Below are 27,996 nucleotides of genomic sequence, written 5' to 3'. Positions count from 1 at the left end.
CGCTACTGAACTAAGCTCTCTCTCAGTTGACACTCAGATACTGTTGCCTCTGTTTATTTTGAGCTGCATTTACACTGGTAGTCCAATTCTCTTGCACTGATTTTGAAATCGCAAGCAGCGCTACCTCATCAAGAGACCACAGGCAACCATGAGCTTGAAACATGTCTCCTACATTCACATCCTGGCTCAACCCTAACAGTAGCTATAACCTTAACCCTAAACTCATGTCAACACAATGCTCACCCTATACTCTTAGAAAAAGTGCTATATAGAACCTAAAAGGGTTCTTTGGCTGTCCCCATAGGAGAACACTTTGAAGAACCCTTTTGGGTTCCATGTAGAACCCTTTCCACAGAGGGTTTTACATGGAACCCCAAATGGTTCTACCTGGAGCCAAAACGGGTTTTACCTGGAACCAAAAAGGGGGACAGCCAAAGAACCCTTTAGGAACTCATTTTTTCTAAGAGTGTAGCCATAACCTTAACCTTAACCTCATGTCCACAACCCAGCTCAATGCAACCAAAAAAACAACAGATTAAAAGAACACTGATGGTCCTTCTTTTTGCAAGCACGGACACTCACGACATTCAAACAGACATCTGACAAAGACCTCAAAAAGTCAGAACTCTTTAAAATACTTATTTATTACAATAGAACATTGTATACCCGTTGACATTATATGAAATCCCAAACATGCATATTATTTCTCTGTGTTCTAATGAACATACATTCAGACCTGCTGCTGGGATCATCAGTGTCAATTTTTTTATCAGAATAAATACTAAATACCACTTTCCTCACCAGCATATTAGTGTTAAGGTTCCCCGGATTTAAATATCAGTTGAAACCCACTGCACTTCTAACATCACAAATAAATAAATTAATGCTCATTGCACTGCCATTACTGTTCTGCCAAAATATAATGGTCATTGGCCAGAAAATAGACATGAAACAGATTTCCTCCTGTTCTCTAGATCTTGTGGAGTCCAAAGAAGTTGGCATGATGAGCATGGCTGAGCATGGCTGGATGGGAGACATTCACATATAGCCAGTCCTGCTTTTCAAGCTTCAGTGTGGATCCCAGGTAACTCCCCGAGGTCCAGACATGCCCATGAGAGCCCAGGTTGCAGTAGCCCTCCCTGTGCCCCTCCATCAGGGTGAGAGACTTGAAATTCCCTGGCCTTCTCACAAACACAGAGTGAACCAAGGCATCTGTAGGGGTGCAGTGATTGGCTTCAAACTGCACCCGGGAGTAGATGTGGTAGAGCCCAGTCTCGTTGACTTGCAGACCGCCATCCCGATAGACCACGCCCCCCTCTGTGAAGGCCCGCCCCGCCTTTGGCTCCCAACGCAAGGTATTCTGTGAAACATGCTTCTCAATCCGGCCTGAGGGAGACAAAGGGAGACAGCAGGGACAGCAGGGAGAATGGTGTTAGAGATGACACTCCACTGGGCCTACATCAGGAGTGCATGCTTAATTCAATTAATCAAGGCCCTGATGAGCAGCTGATTAATAGAATCAGGTATGTTAGAGCAGGGCTGGAGCAAAAACCTACACACCAAAACAAAGTAACTAAACTTTTGATTTGAACTGCAGTCAGCCAGAGCCGACCCTAGCATTTTGGGAGCCCTAAGCAACATTTTGATGGTGGAGAGAAAATATGTTTTAGAGTTACTTCAATTATACACATTTTGCCATGAGGTAGAGATTTTGCAGTTTCATAACTAATTTAATTTAGCCATGGGGCGGAGAGACAATTTTGCAGTTTTACAGCCAATTTCCTGCAATTCTACTCATTTTGCCATAGGGTGGAGATACATAATTTTTTTATCATGCTAATATGATATCTGAGTGAGAGTGACTAACAAAATCAATGGGGGCCCCCTAGAGGTCAAGGGCCCTGGGAATGTGCCCTGCGTGCCTGGTCGGTAATTCGATCATGATAGCTGGCTAGACCAACTTACCAATAAATAAAAAATTGGCTGACATAGGCTAATTTAGTGACTGACATAAAATAAAAACTGCTGATGCACAACCAAATTTAGAAATTGCACCTTGTGTATTCTACTATTCTAACTCACAACTGTAATTTGAAACCCACATTTTTATTTATTTTTGGTCTGTGGCCCCCTAGTGGCCGCGGGGCCCTGAGCGGTCACTTATGTCGCTTAGTGGCTAGGGCCGGCTCTGCCCCAGCTTACCTATAACATGTGCTGCAGGTCTGCCGGCTGTCTTCCCCCTGTTTGGATCGGTCTCTGGAAGGTCACCCACTAGCTTCTCAGGCCCACGACCATCAATCTCAATGTTAATTTCCTGTGAAAAAAGAAGAGAGAAATCTCATTGCCACTTCACATTAGCACACACACATGCAAGGTTTTTCACATCAATATAAAATATCCACATCACAGATGTTACGTGACATTTTGTGGTTAAGAGTGATCAATATAAATGTAGCGCTAAGATACTCTGAACATCAGCTTTTCTCTGAATTTGTATTTTGAGTCAAGGATTTCCTGTAGCACCGCTGGACTGGTGACCACAACTCTGAACAGATTCCGGTCTGGGCTGACATCTTTAAATGTCACTGCTACTTAATAGTCTGAGATGCAGAGGCAGCAAGAAAACTTGCACAAAAGTTAAAGCCTGTTTTGCCTATTTTCCATCAACACTTTACCTCTGTCTGTCCCCTACCCCTCACCAGTCTCCCACTCCTTTTCCAATGGTCACAATAATCATCAAGGTGATAATTAAATGGTAGGAGGCATCTTTTTTTGGGTTCAGTTTTTTCTTCTTGTTGCTACGATATTGCATTTTGTTACTATATGTCTCTGTTTTTCTCATCAGTAAGTTAAGATGTTTTAGCCAACAACAAAAACAATGAAAGGCAAGGAGATACTAAAAATGAACTACCGCAATGCGTCTATTTCATTGATGGTTTTGACAGAGGATCAGTGCAGTGTCATTGCAAAGAAAGATGCTGACATCATACAGAAAGAACATTATGAGACAGAGAAGTGACGAAATACAGAGACCCTTTGATACAAATAGAAATCAGAGAGCAGACTTGCTCTTGCAGACCTGTTGTATCCCATCGAGTTGAGTCTGTAGTTTGATTATCTGGTAGGCACCCAGTCCCAATGCCCCAAACACCAGCAGCAGCAGAAACAGCAGAGCCATAGCCAGGCTCCAGGAGCCAAGCCCCCTGCTGCCTCTCACCCTGCCCCGCTCCATCACTCTCTCATGGGCAGGAGGGAAGGACCAGCAGGGCAGCATGCCTGGAGGTTGGACCGACGGCTGTGGACCTCTACCACTGTCCACTAGAAACACCTGGGGGTAAGGATAGCCCTGTGTACCGCTCATGGTGCAAAGTGTGTGAGAGAGGAGCGTGAGTGTGTGTGTCGCCTCTGTGTGCAGGAGGTGTGTGCTTCTATCTGAGCATCTCAGTCTTATAAAATCTTGGGTGACTGGAACCCACAGCTTCCACCCACACACAATAGGGGGGGCTGTGACAAGCTCACACCACCTCTCACTCACGCTCTCCATCCACTCCTCTCTCAAAAGAAAACTTAGCCAGGTGACTGGTGCTGTTGCAGGACAAGTAGATAATAATGAGCTCATAGTAGAGAAACTAATTTACACTTTCACACACACTTTCATACATGCATGCACGCACGCTCACATGCACACAGACTTGGAAAATGGAAGTGAAAAATGCACTAATAGTTTACTACAGTGTCATTAAAAACGTTGTGAAAACATTTATTTAATCTGCTCTCCAAACCATTGCACACCTTTATCTCTCTGTCTCTCCTTAGTGGGGTTTTTGCACGTACATGGTCCTTGACAAATAAACCAAAAAATGAACAAGTGGGGTGTTTAGCTGACCACACTTCTAACCACCTTGTTCATCTCAGCGTGGGGCCAGACAAAGAGGACAACCTAGAAAGACTACATGAGAAAACCCCTCACATGTACTCACAGCCCTACCCAATTGCCACAGAACTACTTCTGGGGTATGAGGAACGTTTGAGTGACATGCAACTCTGACTGTCAGTTCTGGAAATGGTTAACCTTACAGTACCTTGAAATGATGATGGAATGCCTCCACAGCAATCTGCATGGAGGCAACAGTGAAGGCTTTTGTAGAGAGTAGGGGGGATTGCTGCTTTTGTCACCTGTATAATTAAAATAAAAAGTCACAGAGAGAATTGTGTATGTATGTATATTTATATTTGTAAACAGTTATGCAGCAGAAAATGATCGTTTCAGAAGCAAACACACACTTCTCAGTGGGAAGTAGAAACTGCCACATGAAAAAGCTTAGTGCCACTGAGCCTGCTTTCATCAGAAGTCTGCTGCTCTTTGTGAGAACCGAGTACGGTATTGTGTGTGTGTGGTCTAACCAAGAGAAGGAAGACATCATCACATCGACACAGAACCCCCCAACCACCTAACGTTTGCTCACCTGGGTTTACAGGAAAGTGACACTCTGACACACACTTGCTCCACCCTTCTGCACTCAAACAATGGTTTCCAGCACTGTGGTTCCCCTATCCCCGTCCAGACCATAGCTTTGGACATGACTGGGATAGCAGGCTGTGTAATCTCTGCCCTTCTCTCTACCTCTGGTTGCTGAGGTTTCTATCAAACAGTTACCTGACATGTTCTGCACAAAGCAACTTTAATATTGAACATCTTAAGGGGAAAATGATTGATATATGTCAACATTTTAGAACATATCAATTGAAATAGAAAACAAAATGTAATAATTTCAGTAATTTCTATTCATGGTATTTTACCCGTTCCACTACTTTGCACATTTGTTTGTAAGTATTAGGGCGCAATCCTCTGCCCATTGCGTTGCTGACGCATGTCAAATCTTATAATGACTTGATAGGTATTTGAAGTATCAGCTAACCACGTCATATGTAATAGCAATCTGTCAGTCGATGACACGGTCAAAGACGTGGCACACAATCATTGGTTGATGCATGCAACGTCTGATTAGGGGAACGCAATCTTAGACTTAAGCAAGGGGGTGAGGTATATGGCCAATATACCACGGCTGAGGGCTGTTCTTAAGCACGACTCAATGCGGAGTGTCAGCGTGTGTAAAAGAGGCGAAGTCAGGAGCAGGAGAGTAGCGTGATGTAAACAGGCGCACTTTATTCAATTTCCAAAACGAGAGCACAACATAAATCAAATGCGGTCAAAAACACGGAACATAACAAAAGTAAAGCGCGTAAAAAGAAACCACAGAAACATGAAACAATTACACACAAAACATGATGGGAAACAGAGGGTTAAATACAAGTAGCTTAATTGGGGAAATGAAAACCAGGTGTGTATGGAAACAAGACAAGACAAATGAATATATGAAAAATGGAGCGGCGATGGCTAGAAAGCCGGTGACGTCGATCGCCGAACACCGCCTGAACAAGGAGAGGAGCCGACTTTGGCGGAAGTCATGACACTAGCCAGCAGATCTGACCCGCTTGCTTACAGCTGCACTATGGTCGGACAGGCTTCCAGGGTAGATTAAGACAGGTTTTCCCAAAAAACAAAACATGCACCCGAGAGAGCCCCAGGAGCGAGTTTGGGAAACCCTGGATCATTGCGAGGGGATTTCGTCAGTGGTCAGAAGGGGGAATTTGTTTTCACGGGAAAATGTTGTCCGAGGTTGCAACAGTAACCATGGGGGGCAGGGCTTAGCAGAGGGTCAATTGATCATTGTTCTTTGTTTAATAAAAACACGCCCTTATCGCATCTCTACTCTGTGTTTGCTGCCATCAAATGGTTAGCTGACATTTTCTGCACCAAGCAACTTTACTGAAAATGTAAAGAAAAAAAAGAGGTTTTGAGCATATCAATCGAGATAAAAAAGTGAATTATTTCAATAATTTCCGTAAAATGTTCTTTCTCCAGTTCCCTTTCTCTGCACATGGGATTGGTTTATAGTGCAAATGTTTGTGACAGTACTCAAAATAACATCTTAGACATCACAATTGATTGTCATTTGTGGAAAAACAATGCCCATATCTTTTCTCTACTGTGTTTCTGGAGGTTTCCATGAGACAGTTGTAGTTATCTGCATGTCAGCGCTCAGAGAAGCCCTGGTTCTAGAGGAGTGACTAATAGCAGCCCAGTGGAGTGACTAACAGCAGGTTGGTCGAGGTGGCTGGGTGGGCGTATAACGCAAACGTCTAGCAACCCAAAGGTTGTGTGTTCAAATTTCATGACAAACATTTTAGCAACTTTGCAACTACTTAGTACTTTTTAGCTACTTTGCAACTACGTAGCATGTTAGCTAACCCTTCCCTTAACCTTAAGCATTTCAACTAACTCCTAAACTTAATCCTAACCTTAACCCCAACCCCTAGCCTAGCTAACGTTAGCCAGCTAGCTAATGTTAGCCACCTAGCTAGAATTCGTAACATATCATATGTTTGGCAAATTCGTCACATATTTTACGTTTTGCAAATTTCTAACATATAATACGAATTGTAATTTGTAACATATTATACTAAAGGAGTGGCTCGGATTAATCAACAGAATAATACAAAATGCTCTCAGACCAGGTTGCTAATAGTGGGTACACAGACAGGCAGGCAGGCAGTGATTAAACTAAAAGGGCATCACACAAACCTCACAGTGGAAAGATTGATCAGATAGAAATCATCAGCTGAGATGATGACGATAAGTGGTTATGATGGTGGCACTCCTACACACCAGTTAACCTGGAAGAGAGGACCTCAGTGAATGTGCAATTAATGGCAGGAAAGTGATTATGTATGTAGATTAAGTGATGTGGCAACATTGTAGCCTAATGTCTGCGGTAATGTGATTCTATGCACTGTGTACTATGATACAAAGCCAATCTCAGTACAAAACAGACCTTACAGTATATTTTTTATCTTTAATTTTACCAAATTTTCTCCCACTGCTAGTTACGACCTTGTCTCATTTCTGCAACTCCTCAATGGGCTCGGGAGAGGCAAAGGTCAAAACATGCGTCCTCCGAAACATGACCCACCTGGCCGCCTACTTATTAACACACTGCTCGCTTAACCCAGAAGTGAGCCACATCAATGCGTCGGAGGAAACACTATTCAACTGATGACCAAAGTCAGCTTGTAGGCATCCAGCTTGCCACAAGGAGTTACTAGAGCGTGATGAGCCAAGGAAAGCACCCTGACAAAACCCTCCCCCTAACCTGGATGGCCAGTAACCAAACCACATTTTTGTTGACTGACACAAATCTATAGACTACATGCAATATAGCATCCCCCCAGTGCTCAGGGCTGCTGTATAGAGGGTAACCCAGCATACAGGTTACAGGATCTGCAGTGACTGTGCTCTGACTAAAAGGGCACCTTGCCACTACCATGTCAGCCTAACCAGAGACCCTGTTCTGGGTTCTTAGTTCCTACCCTCTCTGGGCTAGAACACGCCTCTGCTTCCCAGAAGTGTCACGGGTGGGGGTGGGGTGAGGGTATGCCAGTGGGCTGTGCATCGTCAAGGCTGTGAGTTCTGTATATGAATAAGCAGTCTGGCTAACAGAGTCAGCATGTATTTTCTCCACAGCGAGGTGTCGGTTGTATAAAGCTGCTGGATGTGGTAAAGACTGATTACGCAACAAGTGATACAGAAGCCATAACCTGAGCGTTATCGCTAATATGTTTCCCCAAATATATACCATCAGATTCTCAGAATCTTCTCTGCAGATCATCTGTTCCACTTATTGTTTGTGTCATAATCAAACGACCAGAGAAGATTTCTAAAAACCTGTTTTTGCTTTGTCACTATGTGTTTGCTTTGTCATTGTGTGTAGATTGATGAAGAAAACAAATCTATTTATTCCATTTTAGAATAAGGTTGTAATGTAACAAAATGTGGAAAAAGTCAAGGGGTCTGAATACTTTCTGAATGCACTGCATCTATCTTAAAGTGGAACTGACAGCGTTTAAACTCCTTTGCAGATATGAAGCAGACAATCATAATATCAGTCAAAAATATAAAATTCCCAGTTTATGCTTCAAAACCAACTTTATAAGAGGTTTTAAAAATAGGTTATATTTGACTCAAAATTCCATGACGTACTGTACAGCAAGGCATTGTTGGCAGAACAGATGGATGCAGGTCAATGCATGATTAATATTATTAACCAATACATTTATGGGTAGTTCATATTTTTTTGCTATCAGGTTGTAAATCACAGCTGGCCTGCTACATTGTTTGCTGCTTCGACCCATTTGGGATGCACCGTTTCAGTTTCAATGATTCAATAGGTTGAGCACGACCACTATCTATCATGGAGACCAAAACTCAACTCTCTCTATTGCTCACAGAACAGTTACCAACCTAGGACCGGTGATAGCGCCACCTATTGGTTAGATGAGCCAGCATCATTTATCACTCTATAACAGCACGTGTCCAACACAAGGCCTGTGTGCCGAATAGGACAAACAAGCGAGTATAAATGAGTCAACAATTGAGTCATCTACTTTATGAAATTACAGCCTGATGCGATCCATCTGTGATTTCATCTTCAATTGCACTGCTTTCATCTGTCCAGTTTACAGCGCGCAGCAGAGGGAAAGTATACAGACATGCCACAATCCTAGCTAGGCTTCTAAAATGTTGCCGTCTGGCTTCGGTTTTTAAAGTTTAACAATGAATAACCAAAAAACAAAACCAGAAACAAAACACCATGCAAAGGAGAAACATGTAGGCCAATTAAAGCAACATTAGAGCAGTAGCCTAGGCTGGCTACTCAACTACAATACATTTTGATTTCACCATACAGCAATGCTGCATTCAACCACACCGGTGATCCATGCAGTGCAAAGCAATTTAACACGCTTTAAGTTTAAATGTTACAACAACCTATAGCTACATTTTTGTTATTTGGAGTTTTTAAATACGTTTGATTTAAATGTAAAAATTAGGGTCGCAGCATATTATGCAAACATAGCAAAGGCTGGACAAATATTATTTATCTCTTTTGTTTTAATATCTTACAATGTTATATACAGCATCCTATGCACATAGGTGGACATTAAAGGGCCATATTTGTTCTAATAAAACAATGGCCAATTTGGGTCACAGTTGCATGTCTGTTTGTAAAAACACAAATTCTTAGTTTTTTTGAAAATGGTCGTGCGCTGATTGAGTTTGACACTCCTGGGCTAGCGTATCTATTTATGTAGATAGCTATTTAATTAGCAAGCTAAAAACACGGAGCTTAACATTAGCTATTTAGCTGCTGGTTGGATATCATGTCATTGGAGGAGTGGATGAGTGACCGACTTTTCCCCTCATATCGTTTTTCGGTGGCTACTGCTAGAGATGCAGGTGTCATTTGGTTAGCTAGCAAGAAATGTGAATTGCTTTGCTAGCTAACTGGCTATGCTGAACTTGACTGTTATCATCAGTTAGCATTTCACTTAGTTGTCAATCAAATGTATTTGGCATCGATTAAATGTGGGTTGGGACAAGCATGCATTAGCCTGCAAACTGCAGAAGAGCGAGCAGGCAATTATCCCCATCGTTTTTCAGTTACATTTTGACAGCCAACTAACTGAAAAGGTTTGAGAGGGTTTATCTAATGTTACCTTTTTAGGTTTTATCTCATCCCCCACTAGCTAGCATTAGTTGTTGATCTTGTTGTTGATGTGTATTGGCAACTGAGGGAGAGGGCATACCGTTTTATGGTTGTTTGTAGCTCTCATTGGCTATGGCACACTGCCTGTGCTGGGCCTAGCAACATCCTAGTTCTGAATGAATAAACACATTAGATAAAGAAGTAAGATTACTGAATAAATGTCTAATAGGACCATTGCTAGGCCCAGCACAGGCAGTGTGGTCCCCTGGTACCAGTACTGTGGGAAATAATGCTAGGCTTAGCAGAGATAGCTCAGAGGTGAGTGGAGGTAAGAAGAAAACACAGATGTACAGCTAGTTCCTTAAAGTGGAACTGACAGCGTTTTGGCAGCATGGAATTTTATTCAAATCTGTTCATATACACCCCCAGGAAGAATACGAAAGCTTTTTATTTTTTACAAGCGAGCACTTATATATGGTCATTTTCATAAATGCACAGAATGTTTGGGAATGACGTATAGTAAGGCATTTGTGAAATTTCTATAGCAATATAGAATGGGAAAGCGGCCATCCGTTTGGACAATTAATAGACACTGCAGTAAATACAACCTAGTTTTCTAGTTCTGAATGAATAAACACATTAGATAAAGAAGAAAGATTACTGAATAAATGTCTAATAGGACCATTGGCGCATAATACTGTATGAAAGCCTAACTACTTATATGGCAAATATACACTGAGTATACCAAACAATAGGAACACCTTCCTAATATTGAGATGCACCCCCTTTTTCCGTCAGAAGACTTAATCTGTCAGGGAATGGACTCTACAAGGTGTTGAAAGCTGTCAAATAATAGTTCTGCAGGAGGGGTGAAGTCAGGCGCAGGAGACTCAGGTACGTGAAACATGTAGTTACTTTAATGAAGAAAAACAAGTCCAAAATATCAAGCCTACAAGGCAAGGGAAAAAATATTCCAACAAAGGACGACTAACACAGTCTTGGGAATATAACGGGACTCAGCCCAGCAACCCTAAAGCCAAAACACTAAATATAAAAGGACCAGAAAAGAAATCCCCCCAACTTACGGTAACAGACACGAAACAATCCCGCACAACCCCAAACACAAAACAGGCAGACTAAATACCCCACTAATTACTAAACACAAAACAGGTGCTACCCTAACCAGACATTACCAAACGAAACAGAAAAGGAAATCGGTGGCAGCTAGTAGGCCGGCGACGACGACCGCCGAGCGCCGCCCGAACGGGGAGAGGCGCCACCTGTGGACGTTGTGACAAAAGCGTTCCACAGGGATGCTGGCCTATATTGACTCCAATGATTCCTACAGTTGAGTCAAGTTGGCTGGATGTCCTTTGGGTGGTGGACAATTCTTGATATACATGGGAAACTGTTGAGCATGAAAAACCCAGCAGCGGTGTAGTTCTTGACACAAACTGGTGCACCTGGCACCTACTACCATACCCCGTTCAAAAGCACTTACATATTCACCCTCTGAATGGCACACATACACAATCCATGTCTCAATTGTCTCAAGGCTTAAAAAGTCCTTTAACCTGTCTCCTCCCCTTCATCTACACTGATTGAAGTGGATTTAACAAGTGACATCAATAAGGGATCATAGCTTTCACCTGGATTCACCCCACCCCATCCTAAGGGTTAATTGTACGTATATAATGTAAAGCCAAAATATCAATAAACTGGCAGTACATGTGTCAGTGCGTCTCTGTTCTCTCCCTACATCCACTACACTTGACTGTTGCAGCATCAGCTAAGTTGTCTGTGCTGCTAAGCCTAGCATCACTGGGCCCTGAAGACCAGGGGACCACACTGCCTGTGCTAGGCCCAGCTACCCCCCCTAGGGCAGGGTTCCCCAACAGGCGGTGGTTGTATTTGGCCCTCCAAGTATTCCGAATTTTCATTGATGGACATAAACTTTAAAAACACCAGGAAATCAGCTCCCAAGTATTTCCACGCATAATAGAGAGATACGTGATAATATGCAAATGTAAGCTAGGTTTGATATGATTATGTTTTAGTCAAATATATCTGTTTGTGCTTGTTGCAGTCAATTTGCAGTCTACAAATTACTTGTAATTGTGTTCCGGCCCCCCGACCATCCGCTCAAGATAAAACAATCGGCCCACGGCTGAAAATAGTTGATGATCCCTGCCTTAGGGTAACACTTTATTTTAAGGGTCCATAATAAACCATTTATAAGGCATTTACAAACTGTTTTCTCAACATTTATGAATCATTACTCCGAAATGTGTAAATGTTAGTAAGCTAGTTATATATTTCCTTAAACATCCTGTATTGTGTGCTTGTTCTTTTACCGGATATTGCAGGAATATCTACCAATGGCATGCCCATTTTTTTTTTTGAAATTACATTGGTCACTCAAAACATTTAGAAAGTATTAAAGTATAAATAGCGCTCACTTTAGATTAGGGACTGTAAAAATACTTTACTAATGATTAGTAAATGGTTTATTATTGTGGGATTTGTGGTTAATAAATAGTGAACACACAATTTATGATTGCCTTATAAATGGTTTATTCACAGGCCTTTAAAATAAATTGTTACCCATCTGGGTTGTGAAAGAATAAATACATATATTGGGCAAAGAAGAAAATCACTGAATTCCCTATAGATGACCACTGGCTTATATAATAAACTATATATACCAAAGTATGTGGACACCCCTTCAAATTAGTGGATTCGGCTATTTCAGCCACACCTGTTGCTGACAGGTGTATAAAATCGAGCTCAAAGCCATGCAATCTCCATAGACAAGCATTGGCAATAGAATACTTAAGAGCTCAGTGACTTTCAATGTGGCACCGTCATAGGATGCCACCTTTCCAACAAGTCAGTTCGTCAAATTTCTGCCCTGCTAAAGCTGCCCCGGTCAACTGTAAGTGCTGTTATTGTGAAGTGGAAACGTCTAGGAGCAACAATGGCTCAGCCGCGAAGTGGTAGGCCACACAAGCTCACAGACGGGACCGTCAAGTGTTGAAGCGCGTAGTGTGTAAAGATCATCTGTCCTCGGTTGCAATACTCACTACCGAGTTCCAAACTGCCTCTTGAAGCAACATCAGCACAATAACTGCTTGTCGGGAGCTTCATGAAATGGGTTTACATCGCCAAGCAGCCGCACACAAGCCTAAGATCACCATGCGCAATGCCAAGTGTCGGCTGTAGTAATGTAAAGCTCGCTGCCATTGGACTCTGGAACAGTGGAAACGCATTCTCTGGAGTGATGAATCATGCTTCACCATCTGCAGCATTGCGTTGCAGAGGCAGTTGCAGTGCGTTCTGTGTGGTGCATACGTTGGATTTATCGAACAGTTGGACGCATATGTTTGCGTAGACGGCTTGACAGAAATGGTAGCAGAAGGTGAATGTTTAAACTTTTATTGCATATGTAACAGTGTAATTAAGTTAATTAAGGATCGGACCCTTTTTTTTTTTAAATGTCCAACATCTAGTGGAAAGTATTCCCATAAGAGAGGAGGTTGTTATAGCAGCAAAGGGGGCCCCAACTCCATATTAATGTCCATGATTTTGTAATGTGATGTTTGACGAGCAGGTGTCCACATACTTTTGGTAATGTAGTGTACCTTATAAACAGCCTAACTGCATATTTCAAATTAGTGCATTTCAAGTGTATTAGCCTACATATAATTTGGTACCTTTAATTCAATAGAATACCGAGAACAGAGAGAGAGGAGAGACTGCCAGTTCCTTAATGTTTTGGCTGTAGCCATTGGCTACATTAAGGAACTGGCGCTCTCTCTCTCTCTGATTTCTTCTATTGAATTCAATATAGAACCTTTTGTGTTTGTCAAAGACCAATGCCAGGACTAGTTTATGTGGATGCGGATAGATTTCCAGCGTTGTGTTTCGTTTGACAGTGCTGCTCATGTATGAATATCTTTCTGTCAAGAAGTGATGCCTTTCAGTGAATGAAATAATCGGGAGATAGGCGGGACTTTCCAGCCTTCAGTGCAGTGGCTATGTAATGTAATCCGACACCAGAGTCACTTGTTACTACAAGTCATAAACTCACTTGCTGGGCTGAAAAGACAGATTCAGAAGCAAATAAACATTGATAAAACAATGAATACACAAACAGTCCCAGAATTGACCTTTTGTCACGTTCTGACCAGTAAAGGGGTTATTTGTTATTATAGTTTGGTCAGGACGTGGCAGGTGGTGTTTGTTTAGAGTGTCTCGGGGTTTGTTGGTCTATGTGCTTATGTAAGAAGGGTGTTTGTTTAGAGTGTTCCGGGGTTTTTGGTCTATGTTCTATGTTAATGTATTTCATTGTTCAGTCTAGTTTTTCTATTTCTATGTTTAGGGTTTGTTGATTGACCTTCAATTGGAGGCAGCTGTTCCTCGTTGCCTCTGATTGAAGGTCCTATGTATAGGGGTGTTTGTGCTATGGGGGTTTGTGGGTAGTTGTTTCCTGTTTGTGTCTGTGCACCTGACAGGACTGTTTAGTGTCGTTCGTTGTTTTGTATACGTGATTTGTTTGTTTTTCCTTCTTTTGATTTAATAAAGAAGATGAGTATACACGTTCCCGGCTGCACCTTGGTCTAATCCTTACGACGCCCGTTACACCTTTATAGTAATACAATGACTTGTGTTTAGTAAAAAGCACTGTATAAATGTCTGGTAGATGGCTATTGCCTTACATATGTGTTATAAAAGCAAATCTAATGACTTGTTAGGCTATATTGCCAGTAGCCTCGTGTCTAAATGTTCCCCCAAATTCCCCTTCCCTAATTAGCCTACTATAGTAGGTATGAAATATAATAATATGGGGATGAGGTAGTTGGATGTGCTATTTACAGATTCACTGTACCTGTACACAGCCATCGGTAAGCTGCTCTGACAGCTGATGCTTAGTTAGAGAGGGAGATATAAGACTCCAGCTTCAGTGATTTTTGCAATTCGTTCCAGTCATTGGCAGCAGAGAACTGGAAGGAAAGGCGGCCAAAGGAGGTGTTGGCTTTGGGGATGACCAGTGAAATATACCTGCTGGAGCGCGTGCTACGGGAGGGTGTTGCAAAACGGATGGCACTGTGATAGACTACATGATAGACTACATCCAGTTTGCTGAGTAGAGTGTTGGAGGCTATTTTGTAAATGGCGATGTCATTTACAAAATAGCCTCCAACACTCTACTCAGCAAACTGGATGTAGTCTATCACAGTGCCATCCGTTTTGTCACCAAAGCCCAATATACTACCTACCACTGCGACCTGTATGCTCTCATTGGCTGGCCCTCGCTTCATATTCGTCGCCAGACCCACTGGATCCAGGTCATCTATAAGTCTTTGCTAGGTAAAGCCCCGCCTTATATCAGCTCACTGGTCACCATAGCAACACCCTCCCGTAGCACGCGCTCCAGCAGGTATATTTCACTGGTCATCCCCAAAGCCAACACCTCCTTTGGCCGCCTTTCCTTCCAGTTCTCTGCTGCCAATGACTGGAACGAATTGCAAAATTCACTGAAGCTGGAGTCTTATATCTCCCTCTCTAACTAAGCATCAGCATCAGCTGTCAGAGCAAGGATCGGTAGGATAGTCAGTTTTACGAGGGTATGTTTGGCAGTATGAGTGAAGGAGGCTTTGTTGCGAAATAGGAAGCCGATTCTAGATTTGATTTTGGATTGGAGATGCTTAATGTGAGTCTGGAAGGAGAGTTTACAGTCTAACCAGACACCTAGGTATTTGTAGTTCTCCACATATTCTAAATCAGAACCGTCCAGAGTAGTGATGTTAGTCGGGCAGATGGGTGCCGGCAGCAATCGGTTGAAGAGCATGCATTTAGTTTTACTAGCATTTAAAAGCAGTTGGAGGCCACGGAAGGAGTGTTGTATGGCATTGAAGCGTTTAAAAGTTTGTTAATACAGTGTCCAAAGAAGAGCCAGATGTATACATAATGGTGTCGTCTGCGTAGAGGTGGATCAGAGAATCACCAGCAGCAAGAGCGACATCATTGATATACAGAGAAAAGAGTTGGCCCGAGAATTGAACCCTGTGGCACCCCAATAGAGACTGCCAGTGGTCCGGACAACAGGCCCCCCACTGAACTGTATCTTGAGAAACCAAGGCTATTGAGTCTGCCGAAAAGACCGCAGAGTTGAAAGCCTTGGCCAGGTCGATGAAGACAGCTGCACAGTACTGTCTTTTATCAATGGCGGTTATGATATCGTTTAGGACCTTGAGCGTGGCTGAGGTGCCCCCATGACCAGCTTGGAAGCCAGATTGCATAGTGGAGGTACGGTGGGATTCGAAATGGTTGGTGTCAGTGTGCGTGAGTGTGTCTTTCTGTTTTCTTGCTACCTTGACTAAACCACAGCAGATGTTTTGTCATTTCTCACAGACACAGCACTCCGACCAGCAGAAGCAGAAGTTTTAGCAAATAAGTTGGATCATTTTACACATTTAGCAGCAGTGGCCTCATGAGCCCTTTTTTGGTCTCTAACGTTTTCGTCGCAACCCTTCCATTTTTTCGGTTTTCACTGAGTGACTGAAAGAGTCAGAGCGGGTCTCGCTTTCACTTGATGATACGCATTTGACTTTGAATGTAAATTTGCCCCACCTAACCTCGGGAAATTAGTAAACCGGGCCAGTGGTCAGCCAATTGCTCAATATAGACGATTATGACGACAGAGAAATTGCGCAAAAGTCAGTTTAAAAAAAAACTGCCTCCTGGGCCGCCAGCAGTGTCATATATATATTATATTATATATAAAAATTGAATTTAAATAAATAAAAATAAATAAACAAATTGACCAGCCCACCCTAATAAAAGATGGTCTGGCCCTTCTGGCATTTTCCAGAACTGCCAGATGGCCAATCTGCCCATGCAAGCAGCAGACCTTCATTGCATTTTGGTACACCAGAAGAACATCACTTTTCCAATGGAACACTGCGTTTGCCTTGCAGCATTGCGTTGCAGAGGCAGTTGCAGTGCGTTCTGTGTGGTGTATACGTTGGATTTATCGAACATATGTGTCAAACTGTATGCGGAGACGGCTTGACAGAAATGGTAGCAGAAGGTGAATGTCAAATGTTTATTGCACATGTAACGGTGTAATTAAGTTGTTAATTAAGGATCGGACACTTTTTTTAAATGTTCGCCTAAAATGACATACCCAAATCTAACAGCCTGTAGCTCAAGACCTGAAGCAAGGATATGCATATTCTTGATACCATTTGAAAGGAAACACTAGCGTTTGTGGAAATGTGAAATTAATGTAGGAGAATATAACACATAGATCTGGTAAAAGATAATACAAACAAAAAAATATGCATATATATATTTTTTTAATCATCTTTGAAATGCAAGAGAAAGGCCATAAAATAATATTGGAGTGTAGGCGCAATTTAGATGTTGGCCACTAGATGGCAGCAGTGTGTGTGTGTGTAAAAACACCTTCCATATTAGGACCTTTGGACAAGTTAGGTCCAAAACCATGGTCCTCACTAGGAAAACCACTGGAATAGCCTACAAATAGCATGCTAATATGCCTGGTTTGAAAATCTCATAAAACTGTCATGGTCCTAAGAAGGAGGTATTTTTGTAAGCCACTTGGTGGTAACATACAGTACTGTAACGTATCAAATCAAATCAAATGTTCTTGTCACACACACACACACACACACACACAGTCTTGTATTTGTAACCAATTTAGGACCCAGTACACTAATATCTAACAAGTAATCTAACAATTCCACAACAACTATCCACAACAACTACCCAATACACACAAATCAAGTAATGGGATGGAATAGAATATATACATATAAATATTTTTTTAGTCATTTAGCAGACACTCTTATCCAGAGCAACTTACAGTAGTGAATGCATACATTTCTTACATTTTTTCCCCCATACTGGTCCCCCATGGGAATCAAACCCACAACCTTTGGTGTTGCAAACACCATGCTCTACCAACTGAGCCACACAGGACTATAATATATGGATGAGTAATGACCGAGAGGCATAGGCAAGATGCCATATATGGTATAACATACCGTATATAAATACACATGGTTAGCAGATGTTATTGCGATTCCCCATAGGAATACATTGCCTGCTGTTCCACCTAGGTAGTGCTATGTATCCATGTAAAGTCTGAATTTAATATATTTCCAGATTATGGTTGGGAGCCATATAAAGAGCCACATATGTGAAGAGCAGCTGTTTCTGACGTTTTTGGGGAAGATATTGACATCCAGAAAGGTTTTAGCATAAGGCCCAAAATGAAGCCTGACCTAAATTTGAGGTGCTTTTGGGTGACAGCGGCAGAACCGTTGAGGCTAGAAGCACAATTCAATCACCGGAACATTCCTAAGGTCCTCCCGATCTGTGCAAGCCTAACCTTGACCGTATGGAATTAACCCTTAACAGTGAAAACAGGGTTTTTTCTTCTAAGAGTTTATATTGACATCTCTCCCCATAGGAATGCATTGCCTGCTGCCCTAAATTCAACCTGATTTCTATGTGGGTTATGATTGCCATATCAAGCTGTCTTCAATGACAATCCATCAGGCCACTATGAGGATTACCTGTGTTGAGTTTAAGCTTCCTAGAGCAACCGGAAGTGGTTAAATTACCCTAAAAGTGGTTTTGATTGACCCAACCTGCAGTTTGTGAAAATACTGAATTCAACCCTCTGTAAATCAGTCAGTTCTTAACGCAAAGACTTGAAACACAGGATTCTGTAAAAGCCTACCCCAATGAGGATATGTGTTTACTTTCAGCTTCCTGTGACAACCGGAAGTGCCTTAAATTGGGGTCATAGGGGCAGTTTCAAAGGGTTAATAAGGTCACATCTTTCTAAAATGTCATATGTGTGATTAGGCAACCCTCATGAACCGGTACATATTAGAAAACCAGGTTTTTATCCTGTTTTTTTGGCCCTTTTTGGAGGACTTACAAGTTCCACCTAGGTAGTGCTATGTGTCCATGTAAAGTCTGAATTTAATATATTTCCAGATTATGGTTGGGAGCCATATAAAGAGCCACATATGTGAAGAGCAGCTGTCTCTGACGTTTTTGGACCTTTTTGGAACGCATTATTTTTTTTGTTGTTTTTTTTTGGCCCTTTTTGGAACGCTGTTACGGCTTGGTAATTGTGGAGGAGGAATGAGGCGCAGGAAGCAGCGAACACAGGGTAGTGGTGTTTTTAATATACACTCACAAAAAAACAAATGTTCCCACACACAGGGGAGAAAATACATGCGGCGTACAACAACGTCGACATGAACACAAGCCGTCTCACAAGAAACAATCATTAATCCCGCACGAACAGGAGCGGGCCAGCTAAACTAAATAGCCCCTCTAATGGCTAATTGACCACAGGTGTCACAAAATAAAAAAAGGGAAAAGCAAAAGGGAATCGGTGGCAGCTAATAGGCCGGTGACGACGACCGCCGAGCGCCACCCGAGCAGGAGGGGGTGCCACCGTCGGTGGGAATCGTGACAAACGCTTACAAATTCTAACTAACTAAGGGTATGACTAATATCATTTTATTGTATCCTTAGATGTCAGACAACAAGGCTGCCAGTACCTCTGAGGCTGCCAGTACTTCTGGGTCGATAGTCCATGTGTTGGATGATACACCGCCGTAACAGACACATCTCAACATCAACTGTTCAGAGGAGACTGCGTGAATCAGGCCTTCATGGTCGAATTGCTGCAAAGAAACCACTACTAAAGGACACCAATAAGAAGAAGAGACTTGCTTGGGCCAAGAAACACGAGCAATGGACATTAGACCAGTGGAAGTCTGTCCTTTGGTCTAAATAAATAAATAAATAAGAAGAGACTTGTTTGGCCCAAGAAACACTAGCAATGGACATTAAACCGGTGGAAATGAGTCCAAATTTGAAATGTTTGGTTCCAACTGTGTCTTTGTGAGACGCAGAGTAGGTGAATGGATTATCTACGCATGTGTGTTCCCACCATGAAGCATGGAGGAGGAGGTGTGGTGGTGCTTTGCTGGTGACACTGTCAGAGATTTATTTAGATTTGAAGGCACACTTAACCAGCATGGCTACCACAGCATTCTGCAGCGATACACCATCCCATCTTGTCTGCGCTTAGTGGGGCTATCATTTGTTTTTCAACAGGACAATGACCCAACACACCTCCAGGTTGTGAAAGGGCTATTTGACCAAGGAGAGTGATGGAGTGCTGCATCAGATGACCTGGCCTCCACAATCTCCCAACCTCAACCCAATTGAGATGGTTTGGGATGAGTTGGACCGCAGAGTGAAGGAAAAGCAACCAACAAGTGCTCAGCATTTGTTGGAACTCCTTCAAGACTGTTTGAAAAGCATTCCAGATGAAGCTGGGTGAGAGAATGTCAAGAGTGTGCAAAGCTATCATCAATGCAAAAGGTTGAAGAATCTCAAATATAAAATATATTTTTTGTTGTTTAACACTTTTTTGGTTACAACATGATTCCATGTGTATTATTCTGTTTTGATGTTTTCACTATTATTCTACATTGTAGAAAATAGTAAAAATAAAGAAAAACCCTTGAATGAGTAGGTGTGTCCAAACTTTTGACTGGTACTGTATATTAGAGTTGGCTTTAGGCACTTATAAAGTCACAGATCTAGGATCAGTTGACCTCCACATAATGTTAACATAAGCCACTAATATCTTACTTCAGTATTGTCTATAGCAGTTTCTTCATTAAGACTTATAATTTGGCCTTAATATATATGACTTGGTGGTGGTGGGGGGAGAGTGAGGGGGATGGGAGCAGAGAAGGGGATGGGATGGGAGGCTGCTCAATGATTGGCTGTAGTGTAGGGTGTGTCATACAATGTATCAAAATTCCAACTGCTAGCTCAAATTCTCACTCAACTGTACCACTAATATGAACATGTTCCACAGACTCTTGTAGACTGCTATGCACTGAAAAACATTTAATGTTACAAATCAAAGCTTAACATTAAAACATGTGATTTCAATTGATTAAGTTAAATTCAGATAGGCCTGTTATGTGAACATTAGCCTCTAATATCTGACATGAGTATAGTTTATAGAGGTGTATCTGTCTGTCTGTGTCTTTCAGTTTCTGTTTAGACTACATCAAATATAGAGAAGCTGTGCAGCCACACCATGTTCAGTCATGTTACCTAATTAGCTAGCTAGCTGACAATCTGGTTTACCTGTAGCATATAAACATTTGTTGGCACAGAAAGAAAGGGCATATAAAAAATGATTGATCAAATTCCTCCTGCCATTATCTGACTGGGTTAATAACTTAATATTAAGTTAATATGGACCCATTGTCTTAGACTTGAACTCTTGGACCGAACACTGGGACTCTGATTTCAGCTCTGATTTCGACTTTTGACTCAAACATTGGTGACTTTGACTCAACTCAGAGTTAGTGATAGGGTCTTGTGAATTGACTCGGACGTATGCTTTAGTGACTTGACTACAACACTGCTGCAATTACATGGCTACTACTACTGCTACAACTAACAATTCTAGCAAGGGGTACCCCAACTTGGATACACTTTTTTGCTGCTCCCAATCTAGCAAAAGTGATACTGGCTCAGATGATTATCTTCAACAGGAAAAGAGAGGGAGAGGTGTCAAAGATGTCTTTGGCAACATTTCACTCCAGGGACAAATCCCCACTTAACAAAGATGTTGCAGTGGCGCTAACAGAGGTTGAGAGACTTCTCTGTGCAGATTTTGAATGCATTGAAACCTGTGGGAAGCGTGGCAGGAAGGTGCCTGTAATCCTCACTCCAGTGATGGTGGAAACTTTAGAGTTGCTTATCAAAGAGCGGTGCTCATGTGGAGTGAGCGAAGGAAATATCTACTTATTTGCCAGGCCAGGATATGATACACATTTTCGGGGGAATGACTGCATCCGCGTCTATGCCAAACAATGTGGTGCCAAGTTACCTGAAGCATTGTCATCAACTAAACTACGAAAACAGGTTGCCACCCTCTCCAGAGTGTTAAACCTCAATGATACAGAACAGGACCAGTTTGCTGACTTCTTGGGTCACGACATTCGGATTCATCGAAAGTTCTACCGTCTTCCAGAAGGAACGCTTCAGTTGGCAAAAATAAGTAAAATACTGATGGTGTGTGAACAGGGCAGATTGGCAGAGTTCAAGGGGAAAACTCTGGATCAAATAACCATCAGTCCCAGTGGTAAGTTTACCCCCAGTGTTTAGTTTAATGGCAAAAAGTTTAAACTTTGACAATAAAAACAAAGGTTTTGTTTTGCGCAGATTTAGCTTGCCTCAATTTAGCATTCTTCTTTTGGCTATATTTTAGAAATAAGCATGGCTGAAAACAATGAGGCTGCAGACTCTTGTTCATCAGAGAATGACTGTGATAGAGAGGAGTTGTCTGAAAAATCCTATGAAGAAAATCTGACCGGTATGCCTATACCTTACATACACATGGACGTATTCTTAATTACAATGTCCTTTTCGAAAAATACATGTTTTCCACTGATGTTTTCCAGGAGAGATGCCAGCGATTCGTGCAAAACAGCCAATGACCAAGGGAAAGCTGGGACAAAAGAGAGGCTCACATGGTTAGACTGTTTCCTGCTGTCTTCAGTCAGTGCATTTTCACTCTGGCAAAAAATTCTGACTCTAATTTGTTGTGCATTGATTTAACTTGCTGCAATTTGCTTTTGTTTTTATTGTCTTTTACAAACTGTTATGTCTGAAGAAATTGATGCTGCAGCCACTGATTGTGTATCAGAGAACGACTCTGAGAGAGAGGAGTCGTCTGAAGAATCCTATGAAGAAAATCTGACCGGTATGCCTATACCTTACATACACATGGACGTATTCATAATTACAATGTCCTTTTCGAAAATGACACGTTTTCCACTAATGTTTTCCAGGAGAGATGTCAGCGATTCGTGCAAAACAGCCAATGACCAAGAGTAAGCTGGGACAAGAGAGAGGCTCACACGGTTTGCATGTTTCCTGCTGTCTTCAGTCAGTGCATTTTCACTCTGTAGTGTCAACTTATGGTACTGTGCTGGTCCAGATCAATCCTGTCTTCATCAGTTAGTGTATTTCCAACCATGCCAGCACAGAACGGTTCAGTTTGGATTGAACAGAATCTAAGACGTTAGATCTGGAACTAGTGTGTCAGGATAGATGTTAACACAGAAGGATAACCACGCTTTACATTGTTTTACCTGGGGGAGGGAACTTAATTTTTTAAGTATTGCTTTTATTAGAAGGTTTACATTTCAAACAATTTGATGGGCTTAGATTCCATACAGATTGAGTCTGCCTTGATGTCAGCATTGCACATTCTTCTCTCACATCCTTATCTATGTAGTTATTTAGTTGGGATTGTTAGTTTAATCTCAACACACTCTCTGCAGATACAGCTGCAACCTTGTAGAGTTAATACAGAGATGTTCAAGTTCTGTATTGTACTCAACCTTTATATAATGTAGTCATTCATAATGTCATCTCTTTCCAAAGGTGCCAAAGGAACAAAAAGGTATTGGTCGACAATAGAGGTGGATGCAGTTGAAGATTCCTTGATGAATTTTATCAGAATGGGAAAAACGCCTGGAAAACAAGACTGAGAAATGCATTGCTGCTTCTCCATCGTCCCTTTGATGCGGTGAAGTTGTCCTGTCCCCTTAGCAGAAAAACACCCCCAAAGCATAATGTTTCCACCTCCATGTTTGACGGTGGAGATGGTGTTCTTGGGGTCATAGGCAGCATTCCTCCTCCTCCAAACACGGCGAGTTGAGTTGATGTCAAAGAGCTCCATTTTGGTCTCATCTGACCACAACAATTTCACCAGTTGTCCTCTGAGTCATTCAGATGTTCATTGGCAAACTTCAGACGGGCATGTATATGTATTCTTGAGCAGGGGGACCTTGCGGGTGCTGCAGGATTTCAGTCCTTCACGGCGTAGTGTGTTACCAATTGTTTTCTTGGTGACTATGGTCCCAGCTGCCTTGAGATCATTGACAAGATCCTCCCATTTAGTTCTGGGCTGATTCCTCACCGTTCTCATGACCATTGCAACTACACGAGGTGAGATCTTGCACGGAGCCCCAGGCCGAGGGATATTTACAGTTCTTTTGTGTTTCTTCCATTTGCGAATAATCGCACCAAATGTTATCACCTTCTCACCAAACTGCTTGGCGATGGTCTTGTTGCCCATTCCAGCCTTGTGTAGGTCTACAATCTTGTCCCTGACATCCTTGAAGAGCTCTTTGGTCTTGGCCATGGTGGAGAGTTTGGAATCTGATTGATTGATTGCTTCTGTGGACAGGTGTCTTTTTTACCACGTAACAAGCTACGGTTAGGAGCACTCCCTTTAAGAGTGTGTTCCTAATCTCAGCTCGTTACCTGTATAAAAGACACCTGGGAGCCAGAAATCTTTCTGATTGAGAGGGGGTCAAATACTTATTTCCCTCATTAAAATGCAAATCAATTTCTAACATTTTTGACATGCGTTTTTCTGGATATTTTTGTTGTTATTCTGTCTCTCACTGTTCAAATAAACCTACCATTAAAATTATAGACTGATCCTTTCTTTGTCAGTGGGCAAACGTACAAAATCAGCAGGGGATCAAATACCTTTTTCCCCCACTGTACTTGACATAAGCTCATAGGCAGTTGACGAATGTCCTCCATCTCACTCGATTCACTGGAAGTTTTTCCAGGTGGGTTGTTCACTTTTGGAGTGACTAAGGTCTCAAGAATACAAAGCCTGCTGACTTTGAATGATACAGAAAAATAAAAAACATTTTTCTAAACTATTAGTCTGTTACTTGGATATATTGAATCCATTACTGAAATGGTTGTTCCAGTTTAAAAACTTTAAAATCAAATCCAATTTATTTATATAGACCTTCTTACATCAGCTGATATCTCAAAGTGCTGTACAGAAACCCAGCCTAAAACCCCAAAAAGCAAGCAATGCAGGTGTAGAAGCACGGTGGTTAGGAAAAACTCCCTAGAAAGGCCAAAACCTAGGAAGAAACCTAGAGAGGAACCAGGCTATGAGGGGTGGCCAGTCCTCTTCTGGCTGTGCCGGGTGGAGATTATAACAGCACATGGCCTAGATGTTCAAATGTTCCTAAATGACCAGCATTGTCAAATAATAATAATCATAGTAGTTGTCGAGGGTGCAACAAGTCAGTAACACAAGAGTAAGTGTCAGTTGGCTTTTTCATAGCCGATCTTTGAGAGTATCTCTACCGCTCCTGCTGTCTCTAGAGAGTTGAAAACAGCAGGTCTGGGACAGGTAGCACGTCCGGTGTATAGGTCAGGGTTCCAGCAGGTCTGGGACAACAGGTCTGGGACAGGTAGCATGGGGACAGCAAGGAGTCATCAAGCCAGGTAGTCCTGAGGCATGGTCCTAGGGCTCAGGTCCTCCGAGAGAGAGAAAGAAAGAGAAAGAGAGAATTTGAGAGAGCATATTTAAATTCACACAGGACACCGGAAAAGACAAGAGAAATACTCCAGATGTGACAGACTGACCCTAGCCCCCGACACATAAACTACTGCAGCATAAATACTGGAGGCTGAGACAGGAGGGGTCAGGAGACACTGTGGCCCCATCCGATGAAACCCCCGGACAGGGCCAAACAGGTAGGATATAACCCCACCCACTTTGCCAAAGCACAGCCTCCACACCACTGGAGGGATATCTCCAACCACCAACATACCATCCCGGGACAAGGCCGAGTATAGCCCACAAAGATCTCCGCCATGGCACAGCCCAAGGGGGGGCGCCAACCCAGACAGGAAGACCACGTCAGTGACTCAACCCACTCAAGTGACGCACCCCTCCCAGGGACGGCATGGAAGAACACCAGTAAGCCAGTGACTCAGCCCCCGTAATAGGGGTAGAGGCAGAGAATCCCAGTGGAAAGAGGGGAAACTGGCCAGGCAGAGACAGCAAGGGCGGTTCGTTGCTCCAGCCTTTCCGTTCACCTTCACACCCCTGGGCCAGACTACACTTAATCATAGGACCTACTGAAGAGATGTGTCTTCAGTAAAGACTTAAAGGTTGAGACTGAGTCTGCGTCTCTCACATGGGTAGGCAGACTATTCCATAAAAATGGGGCTCTATAGGAGAAAGCCCTACCTCCAGCTGTTTGCTTAGAAATTCTAGGAACAATTAGGAGGCCCGCGTCTTGTGACCGTAGCGTACGTGTAGGTATGTACGGCAGGACCAAATCGGAAAGATAGGTAGGAGCAAGCCCATGTAATGCTTTGTAGGTTAGCAGTAAAACTTTGAAATCAGCCCTTGCCTTAACAGGAAGCCAGTGTAGGGAGGCTAGCACTGGAGTAATATGATCAAATGTTTTGGTTCTAGTCAGGATTCTAGCAGCCGTATTTAGCACTAACTGAAGTTTATTTAGTGCTTTATCCGGGTAGCCGGAAAGTAGAGCATTGCAGTAGTCCAACCTAGAAGTAACAAAGGCATGGATTAATTCTTCTGCGTCATTTCTGGACAGAAAGTTTCTGATTTTTGCAATGTTACGTAGATGGAAAAAAGCTGTCCTTGAAACAGTCTTGATATGTTCTTCAAAAGAGAGATCAGGGTCCAGAGTAACGCCGAGGTCCTTCACAGTTTTATTTGAGACGACTGTACAACCATCCAGATTAATTGTCAGATTCAACAGAAGATCTCTTTGTTTCTTGGGACCTAGAACAAGCATCTCTGTTTTGTCCGAGTTTAAGAGTAGAAAGTTTGCAGCCATCCACTTCCTTATGTCTGAGACACAGGCTTCTAGCGAGGGCAATTTTGGGGCTTCACCATGTTTCATTGAAATGTACAGCTGTGTGTCATCCGCATAGCAGTGAAATTTAACATTTATGTTTTTACAGAAGAACTACACTACAGCCGTTGAGTTGCCATCCGTGTTGCATCATTGTGGCTTCTACATGCAATATTTTCAGTCATTAAATAGAATGAATGCATCAAATATCGAGAATTTAAACTTGTTAATTATTTTACGCTTCCATTAGGTACAACGTAGACAGTTGGATAGCTTTTATAGATTTTATAGGAGGCATTCTCTCCATGGCTGAGTGGCTGCTGCCAACATACAGACTCAATCTCTAGCCACTTTAATAATTAATCATTCGATGTAATAAATGTATCACTTAAACAATGCCACTTTATATAATGTTTACATACCCTACATTACTCATCTCATAGGTATATACTGTACTCTGTACCATCTACTGCATCTTGCCTATGCCGTTCAGCCATCGCTCATCCATATATTTATATGTACATATACTTATTAATTCCTTTACACTTGTGTGTATTAGGTAGTTATTGGGAAATTGTTAGATTACTTGTTAGATATTACTGCACGGTCGGAACTAGAAGCACAAGCATTTCGCTACACCTGAATTAACATCTGCTAACCATGTGTATGTGACCAATAACATCTGCTAACCATGTGTATGGGACCAATAACATCTGCTAACCATGTGTATGGGACCAATAACATTTGCTAACCATGTGTATGTGACCAATACGATTTGATTTGATTTGATTTGCAATGTGCGGTCTCAAGTAGTTGGTAAAATTACAAGTGAACTTTTTTCAAGAAGTCAGCAACTTTAGGTGATTTCCTCATAATAGAATTTTTTTCGAACTCGTGAGTGTTATTTCTGTGCTTCTATGATGTCTGGAAAGCATGGTCCTCAAAATGTATGTATTTATGAGGAGTCCTAAATTGGTTAGAAATACAAGACTGTGTGTGTGTGTGTGTAAAGTTTCAGATTGATCAAGTGAAGCAATACTGCACAATATTTTGTATCAAGTCTGCCCAAATGTGCCGAATTGATACATTTTCAAGTACATAACTATAGAGAACATACAAAAAATGATACAAAATGTAAGTTTACACACTCCAAGGAATGTAGTACTTGATGGATCATTAGCTTAAACACTAACTTTCACACATCGAGATGGCAGGGCGGGTTGGGTGTGGAGCCAGAGACAGCAGGGGTTCAAACTAGAACCCAGTTTCTACATTTGAATATAAAAATTGATTTTATCAAACAAAACTATGCTACATTTTATCTCTGGGATCCTCGGGATGACAAATCAGAGCAAGATTACTGAATGCAAGTACATTATTAACCTTCAGAGGTGAATGTATCAAACCAGTTGCCGTGATAAAGGTTTTTGTTGTCGATCCCGTAGAGGTTAAATTCCTGCATAAAATGGGTATTATGCCACCTGGTAGATTGGTGTGTTTACATTGTCTAATACACTCAGTGATAAAGGTATGGAAATCTGGGTAATCCACAGCAGATTTATGGAAAATTGAGAGGTCCCGGG

At 42.1% G+C, this 27,996-nt stretch overlaps 1 protein-coding gene across 1 annotated transcript; it reads right to left on the bottom strand.

Annotated features, from left to right (window-relative positions):
- Window positions 1-631: 631 nt before the first annotated feature.
- Window positions 632-3,424, bottom strand: tnfl6 (Tumor necrosis factor ligand superfamily member 6). The gene is given in 3 exon segments (NM_001141318.2): window positions 632-1,386; window positions 2,203-2,314; window positions 3,080-3,424. Coding segments are annotated over 3 exon segments (810 nt in total). The 5' UTR covers window positions 3,362-3,424; the 3' UTR covers window positions 632-970.
- Between the last annotated feature and the right edge of the window lie 24,572 nt (window positions 3,425-27,996).

Source organism: Salmo salar, chromosome 23 (genome assembly GCF_965601325.2).
Source record: "Salmo salar chromosome 23, fSalSal1, whole genome shotgun sequence".
NCBI classification, from domain to species: domain Eukaryota; kingdom Metazoa; phylum Chordata; class Actinopteri; order Salmoniformes; family Salmonidae; genus Salmo; species Salmo salar.
Note: the sequence above shows the minus strand (reverse complement) of the source record. Positions and strands in the feature narration are given on the sequence as shown.